This window comes from Zootoca vivipara, chromosome 4 (genome assembly GCF_965207765.1).
Source record: "Zootoca vivipara chromosome 4, rZooViv2.hap1.1, whole genome shotgun sequence".
In the NCBI taxonomy this organism is placed as follows: domain Eukaryota; kingdom Metazoa; phylum Chordata; class Lepidosauria; order Squamata; family Lacertidae; genus Zootoca; species Zootoca vivipara.
This window is the reverse complement of record NC_142587.1, coordinates 51872337-51890378: the sequence shown is the minus strand read 5'-3', so window position 1 is coordinate 51890378 and position 18042 is coordinate 51872337. Positions and strand designations below refer to the sequence as shown.

General features: G+C 43.2%; 1 protein-coding gene and 1 long non-coding RNA gene across 3 annotated transcripts in view; one reads left to right on the top strand and one right to left on the bottom strand.

Moving 5' to 3' along the window:
• Positions 1-3688: 3688 nt before the first annotated feature.
• On the bottom strand, positions 3689-8123 carry LOC148685948 (uncharacterized). Its single transcript, XR_015949783.1, has 3 exons — positions 7968-8123; positions 7350-7446; positions 3689-4549 (listed from the first exon to the last, which is right to left on the bottom strand). It is a non-coding gene; the product is annotated as an uncharacterized LOC148685948 (long non-coding RNA).
• CLIC6 (CLIC family member 6) overlaps positions 4548-18042 on the top strand; it is a 126010-nt gene continuing 112515 nt past the window's right edge. The window contains exon 1 of one of the 2 annotated variants that reach the window (XM_088668756.1): positions 4548-6030. In XM_088668756.1, coding sequence (XP_088524882.1) covers positions 5897-6030 — 134 coding nt within the window. In that variant the 5' untranslated portion in view covers positions 4548-5896. Of the gene's footprint in view, positions 6031-14859; positions 17998-18042 lie in introns of those variants that run through there. The other variant, XM_088668757.1, reaches the window with a different exon arrangement.

Below are 18042 nucleotides of genomic sequence, written 5' to 3'. Positions count from 1 at the left end.
AAACAATTGTCAGTCCACTGTGTCGGATAGTTCAAGAATCTTTCATCTCTGCTTGGATCTTCAAAAACTGAAGGTCCTGATTTGATTTACTTACCTCTGCCCCATTTGTCTGGCTAGTTGGCTGGCTCATTACTAGCCAAGCTATGTGAGTCTTATTACTGAAGTGACTGTATACCTTCCCACAGTAGAAAATGTTTATCAAAATATTGAGTTTTCCATAAGCCTGGAAATTAAAAAATGCAGCCTGCTATAGGCAACTAAGCCTAAGTGTGAGTTGTGCATTCGCTGTTCACTGATCCCTATTGGAAAAGTTCTGGGATCAGAGTACAGTAATATGAACAATTAAAGCTAAAACAGGTAATGTGAGAAATCAGCCCCTTTAATCATTTTCTTCTCAGCTGTGTCCATTGACATGGGTAGATTATTCCAACATTATGGGATTATTTTATTAATGTGATGTGATTGTAAGATTCAGGTGGCACAGGTGCTGAAATTTGCTTCCCATGGCCTCACTGAGACTGGTATATGTGGAGACACTAATTGGATCACAAAACAGACCTTTGCACATATTAAAAATGTGCATGGGTTGTATGTGTTTAGGCTTTCTCTGTACAGATGCCACCTGCTGCCAGTTGCCTGTAAGGTAAAGGTAAAGGGACCCCTGACCATTAGGTCCAGTCATGACCGACTCTGGGGTTGCGGCGCTCATCTCACGTTACTGGCCGAGGGAGCCGGCGTACAGCTTCCAGGTCATGTGGCCAGCATGACAAAGCCGCTTCTGGCGAATCAGAGCAACACACGGAAACGCTGTTTACCTTTCCTACTTGCACTTTGACGTGCTTTCGAACTGCTAGGTTGGCAGGAGCTGGGACCGAGCAACGGGAGCTCACCCTGTCGCGGGGATTCGAACCGCCAACCTTCTGATCGGCAAGCTCTAGGCTCTGTGGTTTAACCCACAGCACCGCCTGTGTTCCCTGCCAGTTGCCTGTACAAAGACTATATTTGTCCACAGAGCCTGCTCCCCTCCCCACAGTCAGCCTACTCACATATCCCACAAACACCGAATGTGTGTAAATGGCTATTGTCACAGATGATGCTACCTGTGACATTTAGCGATCTCATTAATGTGTCCACAGGTACTGATCTTAATAAGGCCAAAGAAGATTCTTGGTTGGCAGAAAGGATTTGCAATGTTTTGTTTGTTTATTTCTTGCAAAGGATATGGATTAATTGAAGATTATTATTGAAGAGGTGGAAACTGGAAGATACTAGGGTTATGAGTTTTTGGGTGCCAGATCACTATAATCTCTGGACCCAACAAATGTTACAATTTAATTAAGGCTTGGGGTGCTAAATTGTGTGCCTCATACTTCTATTCCCTGGAGGACTTAAAAGATAATTAAGACAGACTAGTTTTCCCTGAAGTGATAGCCTGAGTGATTAAGACAATAAAGGATCAAAGAACATGGTGTAAGATGATAACTGGGAGGAGCCTCTCTCCCTCAATGGATAGGTTGAGTTAGGAGTAATGTGACCTAGAAGTAAAGTGGGAAGTAGGAGACTCAGAGCAACATTTGAGACCAATGTTCAGTTTGAATCCAAGGCTGCGGCTATGGGACATGCAAGACCCTTTTTTGCTGTTGATGCTGTGTAGCCCTCCATCGTAGGCTCAGAGTGTATGTAAATAAAGTGTATATGTAAATAAACCATATATCCTAAATATACCACAGCATGGGTCGGAAAGCTAAGGCCCACGGGCTGGATCAAGCCCAATTACCTTCTGGATTCGGCCCACAGGTGGTCTGGGAATCACCGTGTGGATCGCCAGGGTACACGTTCTTTCCGTCTCCCTCAGTGGCATCTCCTCCTCCCTCCCTCCCTCCCTCCTGGCTTCTCCCCGCCCTGCCTAGAGGAGGAAGGGGGCTGGGCTTTGTTGGTGCCAGCAGCAGCAGTGCTTGAGCGGCCGCCATTTTAAGCAGCCCCTCTCCGGAGCCCTTTTGCGCGCTGCTCATCGTCCCTCCGCCGCTGCCGCCAGCCCCTGCCGCTCGCAAGACACAGGTAAGCAGCTTGTGGTGCTCTTGCATCATTCCCCCCCTCCAAAATATAGTCCGGCTTCCCACAAGGTCTGAGGGACAGTGGACTGGCCCCCTGCTGAAAAAGTTTGCCGACCCCTGTACCACAGTCTCTGATGTGCCAAAAGGAAACATGAACCCTTGGATAAGCCCCTAGAACCTGTGCTGCTCAAGAGATTGGGGTGGCATAAAAACACTATGTTCCAAAGGAGGAGGAATTGATTTAGTAATTTGTCTTCTAGGCATTTGATTGCTCCAGAGATCTCTGTCTTAGATAGGGAACTTAGTTCCCACACCTACTTAAATGCAATGCTTTAGAGTAAGTATAAATCATCGCAGCGTTTTAAGGCAGATTGGACTGTACATGTCTACTCAACAGTAAGTCCCACTGAGTTCTGGCCCTACCTGGAGATGCTAGCAAATTAACTAGAGAACTTCTGTATGCAAAGCAGATGCTCTGCTGCTGAGTTATCCCCACCATTATACTCCAAATACTCTAGTTGTGCAGACTGTAGAAGGCAGGCGCTGGGAGTGGTGGCAAGTCATATGTATTTCAGGGATTAGGTGAACTGTATGTACACCTGGTCCTCTTCAAAACAACTAGGTGGATGATGTGCTCTTAGATCCCACGCGACTCCCACAAATAAGTATAACCCACAACTACATACCATAGCGTTTAGGTCAAAGTAGATATTTTATGTGTAGCCTGCCTTTGACTACTAGAAAACAGCCTCAAAAGGCTGTGCTCTTGAATGAAATAATATGAAGGAGATGGTGGTCATGTCGAAATTACCGGTATTATAAAGGCTTTTCCCAGAAGTACTAAGGGAAATCATTGTCATTCATTTGACATAGCAAGCACTTCATGCTATTTTCCACTGCTTTGATCATGAGAAGGTGAAGGTGTTATTACCCTTTCTTCCCTTGAAAAGCATATAGAGCTGAAAGACAAAGTTGGAAGTGTGAGGCTCTTTCCCACTTCCCTTTTCAGCTCCATGTGTTTTTCAAGGCCTACGTTAAGTCTACAGGCTCTTTTTACCTGATCCCTCGGAAAAAGAAAAGGGCGTGCATGCACACTTTCACTCTTTTTGTCTCGTGGGGCGAGGGGTTTCATCCAGAGGAAGGGTGACAGAAGTGAGCAGAGTGGCAGAGCTCACAGCACTTGCTCAAAAATCCAAATGTGCCCATGGGCCTGAAAAGTTTGGCGACCCCTGATCCACTTTACTCACTTCCTGACTTGATATCACAGATGTTAATTCCCTCCTCTGCCTTCCCTCCAGCAGTCAATAACTGGGAACTGGGAACAGGAGACTAGTCCGTGTTCCGGGTAGTGTTTAGGGCTTTTCCACACTTCCACTTGTGCTGTGTTTCTGAGCGGTTTTCCATTTACTTTGCCATTTTCCCCAGGAAAACCAGCTCTCCACTGCTGAACTAAAGCAAACATCAGTCTGTGGAAAGCCCAATTGCTGTCTGGTCCAATTCAGCAGTAAAGAGCGGGTTTTCCCCGATGGAATTCACCAGGACAAGCGGAAGTGGTTCTGCTCTCAAATTAACATGGGTCCTAGTTTAATCTGATTCTAGGCATTGCTTCATTCTGTGAGACGGGAGACCTCATGCTAGGGCAAGCTTTTTTAAATTTTTAATTTTTTATACATTATCCACACTATACATTAAAAAATAAATAATCCACGGATCTTAATGCCAACAGCATAAAACGAAGGGTGCCCACAGGCCACAGCTAGAAGAACAAAAGCCTTCACAATGGCACGATGAATAGCGTGAGGAAGGATATGGTTTTCTCCTTCTGTGAGAGACATGCCAAAAAGGAATATAAAAGGAGCCGTACAAGTCTGAGCTTGATTTCCCGTGCCTCATCTGAAGTTCAGGGCCTGAGTAGGAAAGCTGTTGTGTCACTCAGGAATAGACAGATCCGCTGTGAGCAAGAAGCTTGTATAAGAAGAGGCTCAATTAGTCCCACGCTTCAGTGAGTAACAGAACCACCAGTGGTTAAAAATAAGCTATTGTGCTGCATATGAGGTCCATTTTCATACGATCCTCACCACCGATTTTGCACTTGGGAGCTCAGTTGCTATTGTACAGCTGTCAGTCTTTTGGCACTGCCCAGGAGGCCTGGGCTCAGGTTTGACCTTGTGAGCAACCGCCGCTGGCAGTGTGGTTTTGCAGGAAGGTCTTTTTGCATTTCCCCGAAAGTTGTCGCGGTACATATAGTCCATGTAATTTTCCCGCGGCCTGTGTACAATATTGCTGAGCATCATAGAAAACAGGAGGAAGCCAAAAAACCCAACAACAATCAGGATGAAGAGAGAAGCAGCAATCTCCTCCTGTTCTTGAACATATGGGTTTGTGAAGTTACAGCACCCTCTTTTGTTCCTTTCTGTGATATAGGTATAAACCAACTTCTTCATCACATACCTTACTTCAGTTGGGTCGATATTCATTTTATTATCCAGCTCAGGCTGCAAAAGGAGAGGGGGAAAAAACACAACAACATTCAGTCTCATGGCTGACATTAGAACGCTTCTCGATTGCATCAAACAAGCGCAGCAACTATTCGCAGACCATTCTTTCTCAAAGCCTTCCTCAATGAGCTGAACTGCAGATACAGCTTTATTTCTGTGGCAACTATAATGAAAATAACATGGATCCCATTCACTTGTCAAACTGCTGCTGCCAGTTGAAAACCATTAGATTATTTCAGTTTGCCTCTGTCCTTTGTGTCCAGTATCTAACACAATAATAGATTTATGATAATTATTTGTCTGTGACATATGACATCAGAAATAAAATAAAGCAGAAAATCAATCAGATGCAGTATCTTTGATTCATAAGCAGAAATTCCGCTATTTTCTACAATGCCAGTTTTCCATATTGAAATGTGGTTGAATGAGCTGCTTCCTTCTTTGTCCCTTAGCACCATACTTAACCTCCTCTCGCTATTTTTTTTAATAAAGAAATTTTCCTAACAACCCAAGGTATATTTATTTCTCATCACCACCTGCTTTTCAGGCACAAAGGTTATCCCAATCCTCTACTCATCCTTTTATCTAACACCATCAAAATTAATTATGTCATATCCCCGTTTGTACTAAGTGTGGATCCATACATACTGATAACTCAGAACCAACATGCCGGTTTTCAAACTACGTGAAACCTATCATTTAAATAACATTATATAATACACAGGTTTAGCATGGAAACAATGTACAGTTCCCATAAAAGATATTATTATTATTATTAAATTGGACTTACAGTAATATCAGCCATGAGTTCCCTTTGGATGACAGCAAGAGCTGTCAAACTCAAGGCAAATTGCAGCTCCAGCTAGGCTTCTTCCTCTTCCATTCAACCATATTAACCTATTCCATATACAATGCCTTCCCCTCTGGTCTGTAGCAGCTGCTTTATACCATCTGTTCTCCTCAATCCCTTTTGGAGCTGGCTTTTGACTGTGGACAGCAAGGCATTTCCTTCCATGCACCTTTTTAAATTCTTTTTTGTGTGAAGTCCTAAGGTGAGTGATCATTGGCCATGTGAAGCTACGGTACAGGAACATCCTGGATGATTCAGGCCTTCTATTCCTGGCAAGTCACCTTCCTCCTCCTCCTCCTTTTGCATTACTATGCTTTAATGGCACTGTTTACTCTACCACAAGGCTTGTGACCGGTCCACCTGGAATCCCAGCACCCATTAATATTCAAATGGTCCCTGTGAGCCATGTGTCGAAGGAGTGAGATTTCCATTTTAGGGATATTTCACAGTAACAGTCATAGAATTGCAACAGCAGCAGCGGTGGCTGGTACATCATGCACATGGGGAGTGGCAGGCAAGGAGGCCGACAGGAGGAGGAGTCAGAGCCAGTCTCAGGTGGAAGTAATTCTAGTTTTGCATCCATCCCTGTCCCTGCTAAGGAAGAGGAAGCTGCTGCCCTGGACTGGCTGTAAGTATGAATAGGGTTTCCAGACTCAATAGAGGACAGGACTTCTGTGCCTTTAATTGCCCTGCTCTCTTTTGAGTCTGGAAATCTTAAAGAGAAACCAGCAGACCCTTTGCTTGGAAATTAAACAAAAGGTCTGCTGGTTTCTCTTTAAGGTTTCCAGACTCAAAAGAGAGCAGGGCAATTAAAGGCACAGAAGTCCTGCCTATTGAGTCTGGCAACCCTAAGTATGAAGAGAGGCAAGTAGTGGAGGCAGGCAGAGTTTGGTTGGGCAGTACCTCATTTGCCCTAAAGGGCCAACTACCATGGAATGTCAGATATTTTACTTATTTATTTCTTAAAATTTATACACCGCTTGATTGTAAAAAAAAATAAAGTTCTCAAAGTGGTTTACAGAGAGAACAAAATAACATGACTTGTTTAAAAATTTAGAAACAACTCTTTAAAACATTCAAAAACAATAATAACCGTGATAAACTAAAAACAAATTTAAAGGCACAGCAACATTCTACATGGATAGCTAGGCTGGTTGGAGCATGGTGCTGAGAATGCCAAGGTTGCAGGTTCGATTCCCATAATGGGCAGCTGCAGAGTCGTCCTGCACTGCAGGGGGGTGGACTAGATGATCCTTTGAGTCCCTTCCAACTCTATGTCTGGGTAGGCTGGGCATACCCAATATGGGCAATACAGTACTGTATACATTTCCCCTGTAGCTGCAATAAGCTGCAGCAAGAATAAACCCCTCGTCCTGTCAAGAGAATATAAAACTAGAAGCTGCCTCACTCCAGACCTTGCTCCTGCCATAATCTTCTACTCATCCATGGCATTGCACTAGTGGAAGTGAAGACTTGCCACAACGGTGTACACTTGCCGGGGAAGGTGGAAGAGAGATATAGATATGGAAGATATATAGATATAGAAGAGAGAGATGGAAGATTTGGAGGGCAGGACAGAGCGAGTTCATCAGTGTCGAGTTGGTGGTTAGAAAGGAGGGTAGAATGGGGCTGGGGGTTAGGACTATGGAAGGAGAAGTGGGGTTTGGGGTTAGAAAGGGGACGGGGTGGGGTTGGAGCCAGGATTATGTAAGGAAGTGAGAGAGAAAGAGAGAACAGAGTGAATATGTGCAGAAGGCATTTCTTACACAATCCATTGATTTGTGTATGTTGTTAGGCACAAAGATACTGCACAAATTCGTTTGCCAGCCAAAAGGCCGGGTTCAGGCATTTAGTTGCAGAATAAATAAAAGAACATTGAAAAGCATAGCATCTCAAATGAGATACTAAAAAATAGTATCCACGTCTTACTATTTTAGTAACACTCACCTAGACTTAGATGAACTGTTGTAAGGATGGAGATAATGGTCTTTTGTCAGGAATCAATTATGTATTGTGGTGCAAATCCTCTCAATGCTTTCTTTTGCTGAAAAGTAGAATACAGTTTGTGAAAATCAGGAATGCTCTCAAGGTGCAACAAACAGCCACAGGATTTTAATTCTTGTTCTGTCGAACGATCCCAATCCCATTCAGCAATATTAAGACGGAGGAGCCACAATTCCTTCTCCAAGCTGTGCTATCATGTGGAGATCTTGAATATTACACCATCATAACAAGAGTGGTGCCAATCCCACATGCTTCTCACAATATTCCTGAGCATTTAAGACAGATTGCTAGGCTACACAGACTCTCTGCTAACTAAATCTAGATTCTCTGGTGAGAAATCAAAACTGAATTCACCATCATTACAATACAGTACCCAGGAAGTCTGTTGTGCTGGTGGAAAGAGGGGGGGGAATGGGACTTAATTTTCTGCATAGAGCTTGTAAGAGCATGTTTTAGTTGCAAGCAATTGCTTACAGCCAGACAGGCGTAATTATATTTCAATTACCGGTACCTAGAGCTGAGCAAGAAGTGTTGTTTCCCCACCACTACCCTCCAACTTACCTTCTTCTGCCCTGACTCTGAAGCTTTATCTTGAGAAATGCTTCCTTCCCTCACTCTAAGTTCATCCATATAGGAAGGAACAGCAGCACCACCTGCTGTGGGATATGGGAACACTTGGTGCCCCTGAGGTGGAAACTTGGTCCTTTGGATTCCAACTCAAAATTACTGAAATGTTTCATAGCTCGTGACCGTGGGAGGCAAGGGGATGAATTTGGATGTGAGGCATTTTAGCCCTTCTCTAGGAACACAGGAACTGCCTTAGAGCAAGCCAGACCATTGGTCCATCTAGCTCAGTAGACTGGTGGACAATGGCTCTCCAGTTTTTCTGACAGAGTCTTTCCCAGCCCTAACTGCAGGTGCCGAGGATTGAACCTGGGACCTTCTGCAAGCAAGACATGTGCTCTGCCACTGAGCTACAGGGTCCTCTTCTACAATTCACTCTTTGTTTTTGTTTTTAACCTGCTCAGTAAAATTATAGCAGGTGATGGTGAGGCGATACAATCTGTTAAAAAAACTGGAGAGCCATTTGTTTATTTTAAAATATGTACACTGCTTTTAAACATTAAAAAATTCTTCTCAAAGTGCCTCACGCTATATAGAACAACCAGCCAAGAGACCAACATAAATCCAGCATAATAATGTTGAGCAAGGGGTAATTTCAGAGAATCAGTCATGTTAATTACGAGTGGACCAGCACCTAGTCTGGGCTTGTCAGCTCCTTTTAAGTTGTGTTCACCTTTAAAGCATACAATGCATTGTAGGTTAATCTTCACAGACCTTCCATTGCCAGGAACCCCTAACAAACTACAATGCCCACAATTCTTTGAAAGGAGAAAATGTGTTTTGAATGTGCCCAGCCTTGCATTCCGTTTAGAAGACTCCACCCTGGTATTGTTTACTGCTTTGTTTGCACAGCAGCTCATTGGACTGCACACTCAAACAGCTTAGCAGCTCCCCAAATATGCAGTGCATAATAATAATGATGATGATGGTGGTGATGTAATAATAATAATAATAATAATAATAAATTTATACCCCATCCATTTGGCTGGGTTTCCCCAGCCACTTTGAGTGGCTCACAATCATATTTAAAACATGAGAAAATATCAAACATTAAAACTTCCCTAAACAGGCATGCAAAGGAGTGGGAGAAAGTCAAGAGTGAGGCTCTAGCGTGCAAAACTGCAGGGGAGGAAAATAAAGTTTGAGGGAATAGAAGGAAAGAGAGAATACGCCAGCCATGTGTGAGGGAAGGAAGAGAAATAAATAAGGTATCTATGTGGGTTTTTGTTTGTTTGCTTGTAAGTTGCTTTGGGTTGCCTTGGGCAAGATAAAGCAATTTACAAATTTAATAAATTAATTTAAAATAAAAAGAATTGAATGGAGGGAGGGAGGGAGGTAAAAGGGATGAATGGGCTGAAGGAAAGAATTGGAGAATCCCACTGTGCTGGGCCTCCTGGGCCTCCTGACCCCCCCCCCTCACACACAGAGTGGATGCTGATCCATTAGAATGAATGGGGCACTGCCCCACCAGCCTGACAACCCTTAGCCATCTCCCACCTGCTGATCTTCTTACTTATGACCAGTCAGGGGGCTCCTCTGCCTGTCAACATCCTCCTCCTTAGCCTTAGCGTTGTCCTTGTAGAACTCAGCAGGGGGAAGCAGGGCAATAAAACTAGAACCAGTTGGCTCAGCCTGTTATTGGCTTTGGTTCCGCCTCCTGTCAATTTCCCTGCCTCCCGCCCTACGAGTCCTAATGGGCACCAGCCACCACTGTGCTCACTTGCGTCCAACTTTCTTATCACTTCAGGAGCTTGGTGGGGTGGGAAGGCAAGAGAGAATTTTGATGGAAATTAGAAAGTGGAGAAATTTTTATCAGCTGATACTAGCGGTCAATTCGGAATAGAGAGGAAGGACCCTGGGGAAGGAAGCTGTCTGGATAGGGTTGCCATATTTTGAAGAGCAAAAAACAGGACACATTTGCCGGCTTCTATTTTTAACTATGGATCACTATGACGACTCTCATTTTACCTACCCATGAAAAAGAGGACATGTCCTGGAAAAAGAGGGCAGGAAAAAGTGAATATCAAAGAAACAGGGGGGAGGAATAAAAGCAATTGGCAGTTTGGAGCTGGGAATAGGGTAGATTCTTATCCGGCATTTTCTTATCCTGGGGTTCAAAAAAAATAATGGAGATTTTTAAAATTCCCTGCCCCATATGCCTGCCAATGTTTATTTTACTCATCTCCTGTTTCCTTTCACACTTCATAAACATTAATGTGCGATTAATACAAAATTTGAATATGCAATCCTAAATGCCCTTGCTAGGGAAAAAGCTCCACTGAAGGCATTGGCACTTCTGAATAAATGCAGATTGCACTGTTAAGAGTAAAAGAGTATTTATATGCTGCTCATAGCTGCCAAGTTATCCCTTTTTTACAGGGATTTTCCCTTATGCTGAATAGGCTTCCTCGCGAGAAAAGCGAAAACTTGGCAGCTATGATGCTGCTGTTCTTATGGAAAACCTAGCTGCCATCCAACAACATTCTTGCAACTGCATTTTGTACCAATTATGTTTTCCAAACTGTCTTTAATGCCTACCGTGTGTGAAGAGCATTGCAGTAAATCAGACTGGAAGTAATTGCTGCACAACTAACTGCCAGGAGGAGGGAGGTATCTCCAGGTATGGTGACAGTTGGCCAAGCTGATAAAACGTGCTCCTGGCCACTTAATAGCAAGGGGCAATACTGAGTCCAAGAGGCACCCTCAAACCACTTGATTCTTCAAGGGGAAGTGAAACTCAGCATTAGGACCTGATTGTACACTGTCTCCAAGGTCTACAGAGCCCAACCAAAAGCAGGTTTGGTTCGTCTGGATTAAGTGTCAGCTAATTTGCCCTCAGCAACTGGTTCCAGACACCTGTTCAGACTTCAGCACCTCACCAGTTTATGTAATTGAGAGGTAGAGTTGCATGCTGTTGGCACACTCATAGCATTTCATTCCCAAAAGTGCACGTACTGTTTCTCTTATCGCTTCAAGCACAAAATGTTCTACAATGGAAGTTCATGCATTCCCCTACTGGAAGTCCTCAAGGTACATGCATATATCCACCTGAGCAGTTTTTCATACCAAGAAGAGCATTTTGTTTGAACACACTTGGATTAAAAAGAAGCATAAAATCACAGTGCGGCATCTTGTGTGAGAACCTGCAATGCGCTTGGTGCATCTCAAGTCTTTTCTGCAAGAGAAACATCACATGTAACTCAATTTGTTTCGGTGAGAAAACAGTTTTACCTCCTCTCACTTGTTAGGTTTTGTCACAAATTCCAACAGAGAGCCAATACCTGTCAGGAATTTAGCTCTGATAAACCAGAAATATGAGAAAGCGAGTAGGCGCATATTAATGGTGCATATAAATGCATATATAACTGTCCCCTATAATTTAAAGCTACAGTTTTCCCAGTAGTGATGTATGGAAGTGAGAGCTGGACCATAAAGAAGGCTGATCGCTGAAGAATTGATGCTTTTGAATTATGGTGCTGGAGGAGACTCTTGAGAGTCCCATGGACTGCAAGAAGATCAAACTTATCCATTCTGAAGGAAATCAGCCCTGAGTGCTCACTGGAAGGACAGACCGTGAAGCTGAGGCTCCAATACTTTGGCCACCTCATGAGAAGAGAAGACTCCCTGGAAAAGACCCTGATGTTGGGAAAAATTGAGGGCACAAGGATAAGGGGACAACAGAGGATGAGATGGTTGGACAGTGTTCTCAAAGCCACCAACATGAGTCTGTCCAAAATGCGGGAGGCAGTGGAAGACAGGAGTGCCTGGCGTGCTATGGTCCATGGGGTCACGAAGAGTCGGACACGACTAAACAAGTACAACCTAATTTCATAAAATTTAAGATCTCTGAGATTTGAGGGGGGGGGGGGAGAAAAAGATAATAAATAAATAAATACATTGTACCCTCATGTATTTTTTAAAAGCTGAGGCAAGTGCAAAGTCCACTTAAAACAAGGCATATAAAGTACTGTAGTATATAGATTTGATTAATGTACTTACGTGTCATGCCTATCTATCAGATGTGAAGCATTGTCATCCCTGAGGTAAATTTAATGCAAGGCCCAGGATGGCTCTGAGTAGAGAATATAAGAAGAGGAGTGGCCTCTTTTTCCTTATGACGAGCAAATGTTCAAGGAAGTGGCCCACGTGAGGGAAGTCGAAATCCCAAGCACACTTACTCATAAGAAGGTCCAGTGAATATCTGTGAGGTGGAATCATTGTCAAGATTTTAAACAATTCCCCCCCACCAAGATGTCATAAGATTGTTGTTGGTTTTTAGGGCTGCAAAACCAGAAGCCATAATAAAACTGAATTATTTGGTCTTGCCATAGGTATCAGACAAATACGTTCATCAGTGGCATAATATCCAACTTCATTTCCTCCATATGGGAAATGTTTCATCCCAATGCAGAACTGTAGCTGTAGATCATTGCTTAACATGGGAATTCATCACAAGGAAAATATTAGATGATTGAGCCATAGCTTTTTGTGGTAGATGTTTCTATCTCCCTCATGTAAACAAGTACTTTCATGATTCTTACTTTTACCTCAGGGCAAAAGAGTCACCGAAAAGGAAGAAAGGGGCATTGTTATACTTCTTTAAGATTAAGTAACTCCATGATACTGCTTCCTGTTGTTAGCTTTTCCTGCTTCTCACACTGGGCATGGATTTAATTTCCACATCCCTCAAGTGTCATATTAGTGCACATTACACCACTTTGTTTATACACCCATTTCATTACTAACTCACAGCACAGTTTACAACATTTATTGAAACTAGACCTATTTCCCACAGACCCTGAACAGATTTCTGCTCCCTGAGCTGCAAAGCTTTCTATGTTTACAAAGGGCCAAACTGCAAGTTATATTAAAAGAGCTTTTAACTGACGTGCTTAGAAAAAGCAGCTGTGTGTACGCATACACAGTTGTGATTAGTGATCCTGGAGTGCATGAGAGGGATGCGGGTGATGCTGTGGTCTAAAACCTTTGAGCTTCTTGTGCTTGCTGATCTATGATCGGCGATTCGAATCCCCGCGATGGGGTGCGCTCCCATTGCTCTGTCCCAGCTCCTGGAAACCTAGCGGTTCAAAAGCACGCCAGCGCAAGTAGATAAATAGGTACCACTGTGGTGGGAAGGTAAATGGTGTTTCCGTGTGCTCTGGTTTCTGTCACAGTGTTCCGTTGTGCCAGGAGCGGTTTAGTCATGCTGGCCACATGATTCAGAAAGCTGTCTGTGGACAAATGCTGGCTCCCTCGGCCTGAAAGCGAGATGAGTGCCGCAACCCCATAGTCACCTTTGACTGGACTTAACCATCCAGGGGTCCTTTACCTTTTCCCTTTTACCTCTTCCCTACTCTCTTTGCACCATTTTCCCACAAAAAAAAATCCCCTTGGAGCTATGCTCTCTGAAGGTGCTATTTGCAGCCCCCCCCATGAAACGTTACTGTTTCCCAAAGAAAGAGATGTGGGTTGTTCCAAGCACATTTGTTCAAAATGCTAAACCACAGAACCTAGGGCTTGCTGATTAGAAGGTTGGTGGTTCGAATCCCTGCGACGGGGTGAGCTCCCGTTGCTCAGTCCCAGCTTCTGCCAACCTAGCAGTTTGAAAGCACGTCAAAGTGCAAGTAGATAAATTGTTGTTGTTGTTGTTTAGTCGTTTAGTCGTGTCCGACTCTTCGTGACCCCATGGACCATAGCACGCCAGGCACTCCTGTCTTGCACTGCCTCCCGCAGTTTGGTCAAACTCATGTTCGTAGCTTCGAGAACACTGTCCAACCATCTTGTCCTCTGACGTCCCCTTCTCCTAGTGCCCTCAATCTTTCCTAACATCAGGGTCTTTTCCAAGGATTCTTCTCTTCTCATGAGGTGGCCAAAGTATTGGAGCCTCAGCTTCACGATCTGTCCTTCCAGGGAGCACTCAGGGCTGATTTCCTTAAGAATGGATAGGTTTGATCTTCTAGCAGTCCATGGGACTCTCAAGAGTCTCCTCCAGCACCATAATTCAAAAGCATCAATTCTTCGGCGATCAGCCTTCTTTATGGTCCAGCTCTCACTTCTCTCACTAGATAAATAGGTACCACTAAAGTGGAAAGGTAAAAGGCGTTTTTGTGTGCTGCTCTGGTTCACCAGAAGCGGCTTTGACATGCTGGCCACATGACCTGGAAGCTATACACTGGCTCCCTCGGCCAATAAAGCGAGATGAGCACCACAACCCCAGAGTCTGTCACGACTGGACCTAATGGTCAGGGGTCCCTTTACCTTTATTAAGCAGAGGATGAGGTACAGGGTGGCAACATTTTCTCTTTTGCCTCAAGCTGCAAAACATTATGGGCTGGTCCTGGGCAGTGGTGAGGTCAGGACTGTGTGGGTGCACTGGATTGGCTCTGTCAGTGCACCCGCACAACCCCAAACTTCCTGCTGTCTCCTAAGCACATTTACTATGGAGTAACCCTCATTACATTTAGACTTACATCTGAGTAAAACACATGTAGGAATGCTTGTGGTGTGAATGGTGCAATCCTTCTACTCAGAAGGCCCACTGACTTGCATAGGACTTACTCACAGGCTAAGTATGCATTACATAGGATCACAGTGGATGCTGGACTAGCAGATTTGACCTTCCTGTGTGGGAGACAGTGGTACGATGAGGACTGGTGTGTGTGTGTGTGTGTGTGTGTGTGTGTGTGAGAGAGAGAGAGAGAGAGAAGAAATCCCCAGGCTGTCAAGGGTGGTTGACTGACACATACGGATGGAGACCTAGGACTCAAGGTGTGCATGGGAGATAAAGCTGGAAGAAACCCCAGGCCATGGACTCTTTCCCTCCCGTGGTGCAAGGCAACACACACACACACACACACACACACACACTGGAATATAATATATATATGATAAGAATATTGGAGAAAACTGGGTATTGAAACTTGCTTAACCTAAATCATATATCCCAGTTTCCAGCGGCCCTTTAAAGTACGCTTCACGCAGAGTATATGCAGTCAGAAGTTGAGCTGGCTAAGAAAACACCACCAAGAGCGTAGGGAATTATCTCCCTTATGTGAAACCCCTTACTAGCTTCACACTTGTAAAAGTATGCAGATGAAAATACAAACGGTTGGGTTTCTTTAACTGAAAAACAAACTGACTCTAAATAGACTTTTAACTAAAGATAAATGCTTTCTCCCACATTCCAAACCTCCCACAAACCTCCCAAGAATTAACAGCAAACTAGCATTATAACTAAGCAACTCTCATACTAAGATTCAACTGAGGAATCTCTTAAACTGAGAACAACTGAGAGAGTGATCTACTTAGAGATGAATCAAACTGAAAGATCTAACTAAGAGATGCAGAAGGCTTTCTGGCAGAGCCTTATATACAAGAAGCAGAGCCCACGCCTGTGAGCAATTAACAGAAACACAGACACCTGTTTCTCTTAAACAGACAGTATTTACATTAGACCAGCTCTAAAATAACTTGACTATTCAAAAAATCCAACAACATATACCGAGGTATTTTGTTATTTCTCCTCCCAGTTCTCTCCCCCATTCACAAAAAAGAAATGCAAATAAATAAATAAATAAATAAATAAATAAATAAATAATAAAATATCTTATTAAGAAAGGACCAAGACTCACACTGTGACCACAATTTCTCTGTCTCTCTCTTAGCAAAAATACTAAGGCTGAGTATATATGCTGCTGGTCTCCTCCCACCCTTGTTCACGAGGTAGATCTTCACTCACCTCTTCTTCCCTGGTGGTGGTGGTGCACCATTTTGTGGTTTGTCCAAGTGCCAAAATGTATTGGGCTAGCTCTGAAACTACCAGGAGTTACCAGGCGGTAGCTGACCAGGTCCATGGCTTTTGGACTGTTGGGTCCATTCTGTCTCTTATGCTGTTTAACATCTATAGGAAACTGTTGGGAGCTACTGTCTGGGGATTTGTAGCATGCTGTCGCCAGTATGCTGATGATCTGCAGCTCTGTTTCTCCGTTTCACGGGAATCCAGAGAGGCTGTGAAGGTGTTGGACCAAAGTCTGCAAGCAGCGATGGACTGGATGGGAACCAATAAACTGATGCTGAATCCTGATAAGGCAGAAGTGGTATGGATGCATGGTTCCTGTGGTCTGGAATTAGATGTGTTACCTGCCTTGGAAGGGATTATTTCTCTGGAGATAACAGTTATCCCTACCACAAACCAATGTGTGAACAAGTCTAAAATGTGGGCTTTGATAAGTAGCAACTGCTGCACTGCTAGTACAATGAAATACCTACTCAATATTCTTCTGGGTTCACTCATTATAATATATCCCCATTCTCTGTGTTAAACCATTGCTACCGTACATACATTTTCTGCCTCAATGTAGTTCCTTGAAATGTCAGGAACTGCTGGCTTATTAAGGTCTCCATAACACACTAGGATAAGGTAGAAATAAGGTATCCATCTCTATATCTTATCTACATATTTCATAATACTTCGCTTCTATGCAGTTCTCAGAACTGTTTGCATGTTGATCTACATTCATGTAGCTGGTTGGTAGATGAGGCCTTTTTTTAATAAATCATTTTTATTAAATTTTCCATTTTAACACTCCTATCAAATCACATCAAATATTCCACATTATACAGGTACATATCAAATAATCCAAATATTCTGCCAAATTACATATATATATATAAAGGACTTCCCATGCTTCAAGACTTCGGAGGGCTCTGATCAACATCATAGTCCTACTGCATTTCATAATCTTCCGGTAATTCTTATTTCTCTTTCTGTTGTTATCCTTCCTTCATCACAGCCTCTGAATTGTTCCCACAAGCGAGTTAAAACAAGCAATAATATGTTTCTGTGTGGATTTTATGTCCATGATTCCCTTCGATAAGTTCGCAGTATCTCCTCACGCTGGTATTTCTGCCAAGTCAGTCAAGGTCTTTCCACTACGAGCAGAAGCCATCTTCACACAGTTCCGATGAATTCCAATCTAAGCGTCTGCTCAATAATTTCCCCAAACCAGTTGCATCAAACCTAGTCTTTCCAGGGGAGATTTACCGAATCAGACTGGAGGTACAAATATAACAATATATTAATGGCTCGCCTCCCCCATGACTATTTATAATTCCGCAACCCGGTTTGTTTCCAACATGGCGGATTTCCAATTTTCAACTGCGACACTACTGATAAAGGTTCCAGGAAGCCGTCCAAACTTTTTATCAAAAATCCAGCAGCTAGTGAGACCTGCTTCTGTCTGATGTTGACAAAAGGGAATCTTTAAACCTCTTCCAAGCAAATCACAGATCCAAAGTCTTAATTATATTATATTTTCATTTCCACACAGTTTATACTTTTAAAGCCATATTATATCAACGAATACCAAACTTTACATTTTCACTTGTTATAAATATTATAGATGGATTGTAGGTGGAACTTCTGGGTTTTTTTTGCCAAATAATATAATAAGCAAATAATCAAATAAACCCTGTGTTGCAAACTCCGAAACTTGTGACAAAAGAGGCAACACGTAGACCATTGAATGATAAAGGCATAAATTCATAAATTCATAAAGCATAACAACAAAGCATGGTGCAAAACCACAATGTATTATTTAGAATAAGATTCCTAACATCATAATCTCTATAAACAAAGCGAGTACTATAGTCTCTTAATAGTAACTGAAATAATGTTCATCTGGCAATGCAGTCTTTGAAATGCCCGTCGATGCCTGTTGATGCCTGTTGATGCACATGAACTGGTGCCAAGGTGATCGTATTTCAGTTACTAAATCTGCACACGTTTCTGCAGAATTTCAAACATTTGGCATAGAGACTGAGGAAACACATGATAGAAGTACCTTGGATCTGTTGGGAGAAACTGAGAAAATTCCAGAGTGGAAAATTTTCCCTCTCCATATCCTGAAAGCCTTACATTAGGTCTGTAGGTCTAGTGACTCATCAACAAATGAATGAAATCTGCAAGGCAAGTATTGTGGCCATTCTGGTGCTTGACTCTCCCCATCCTAAA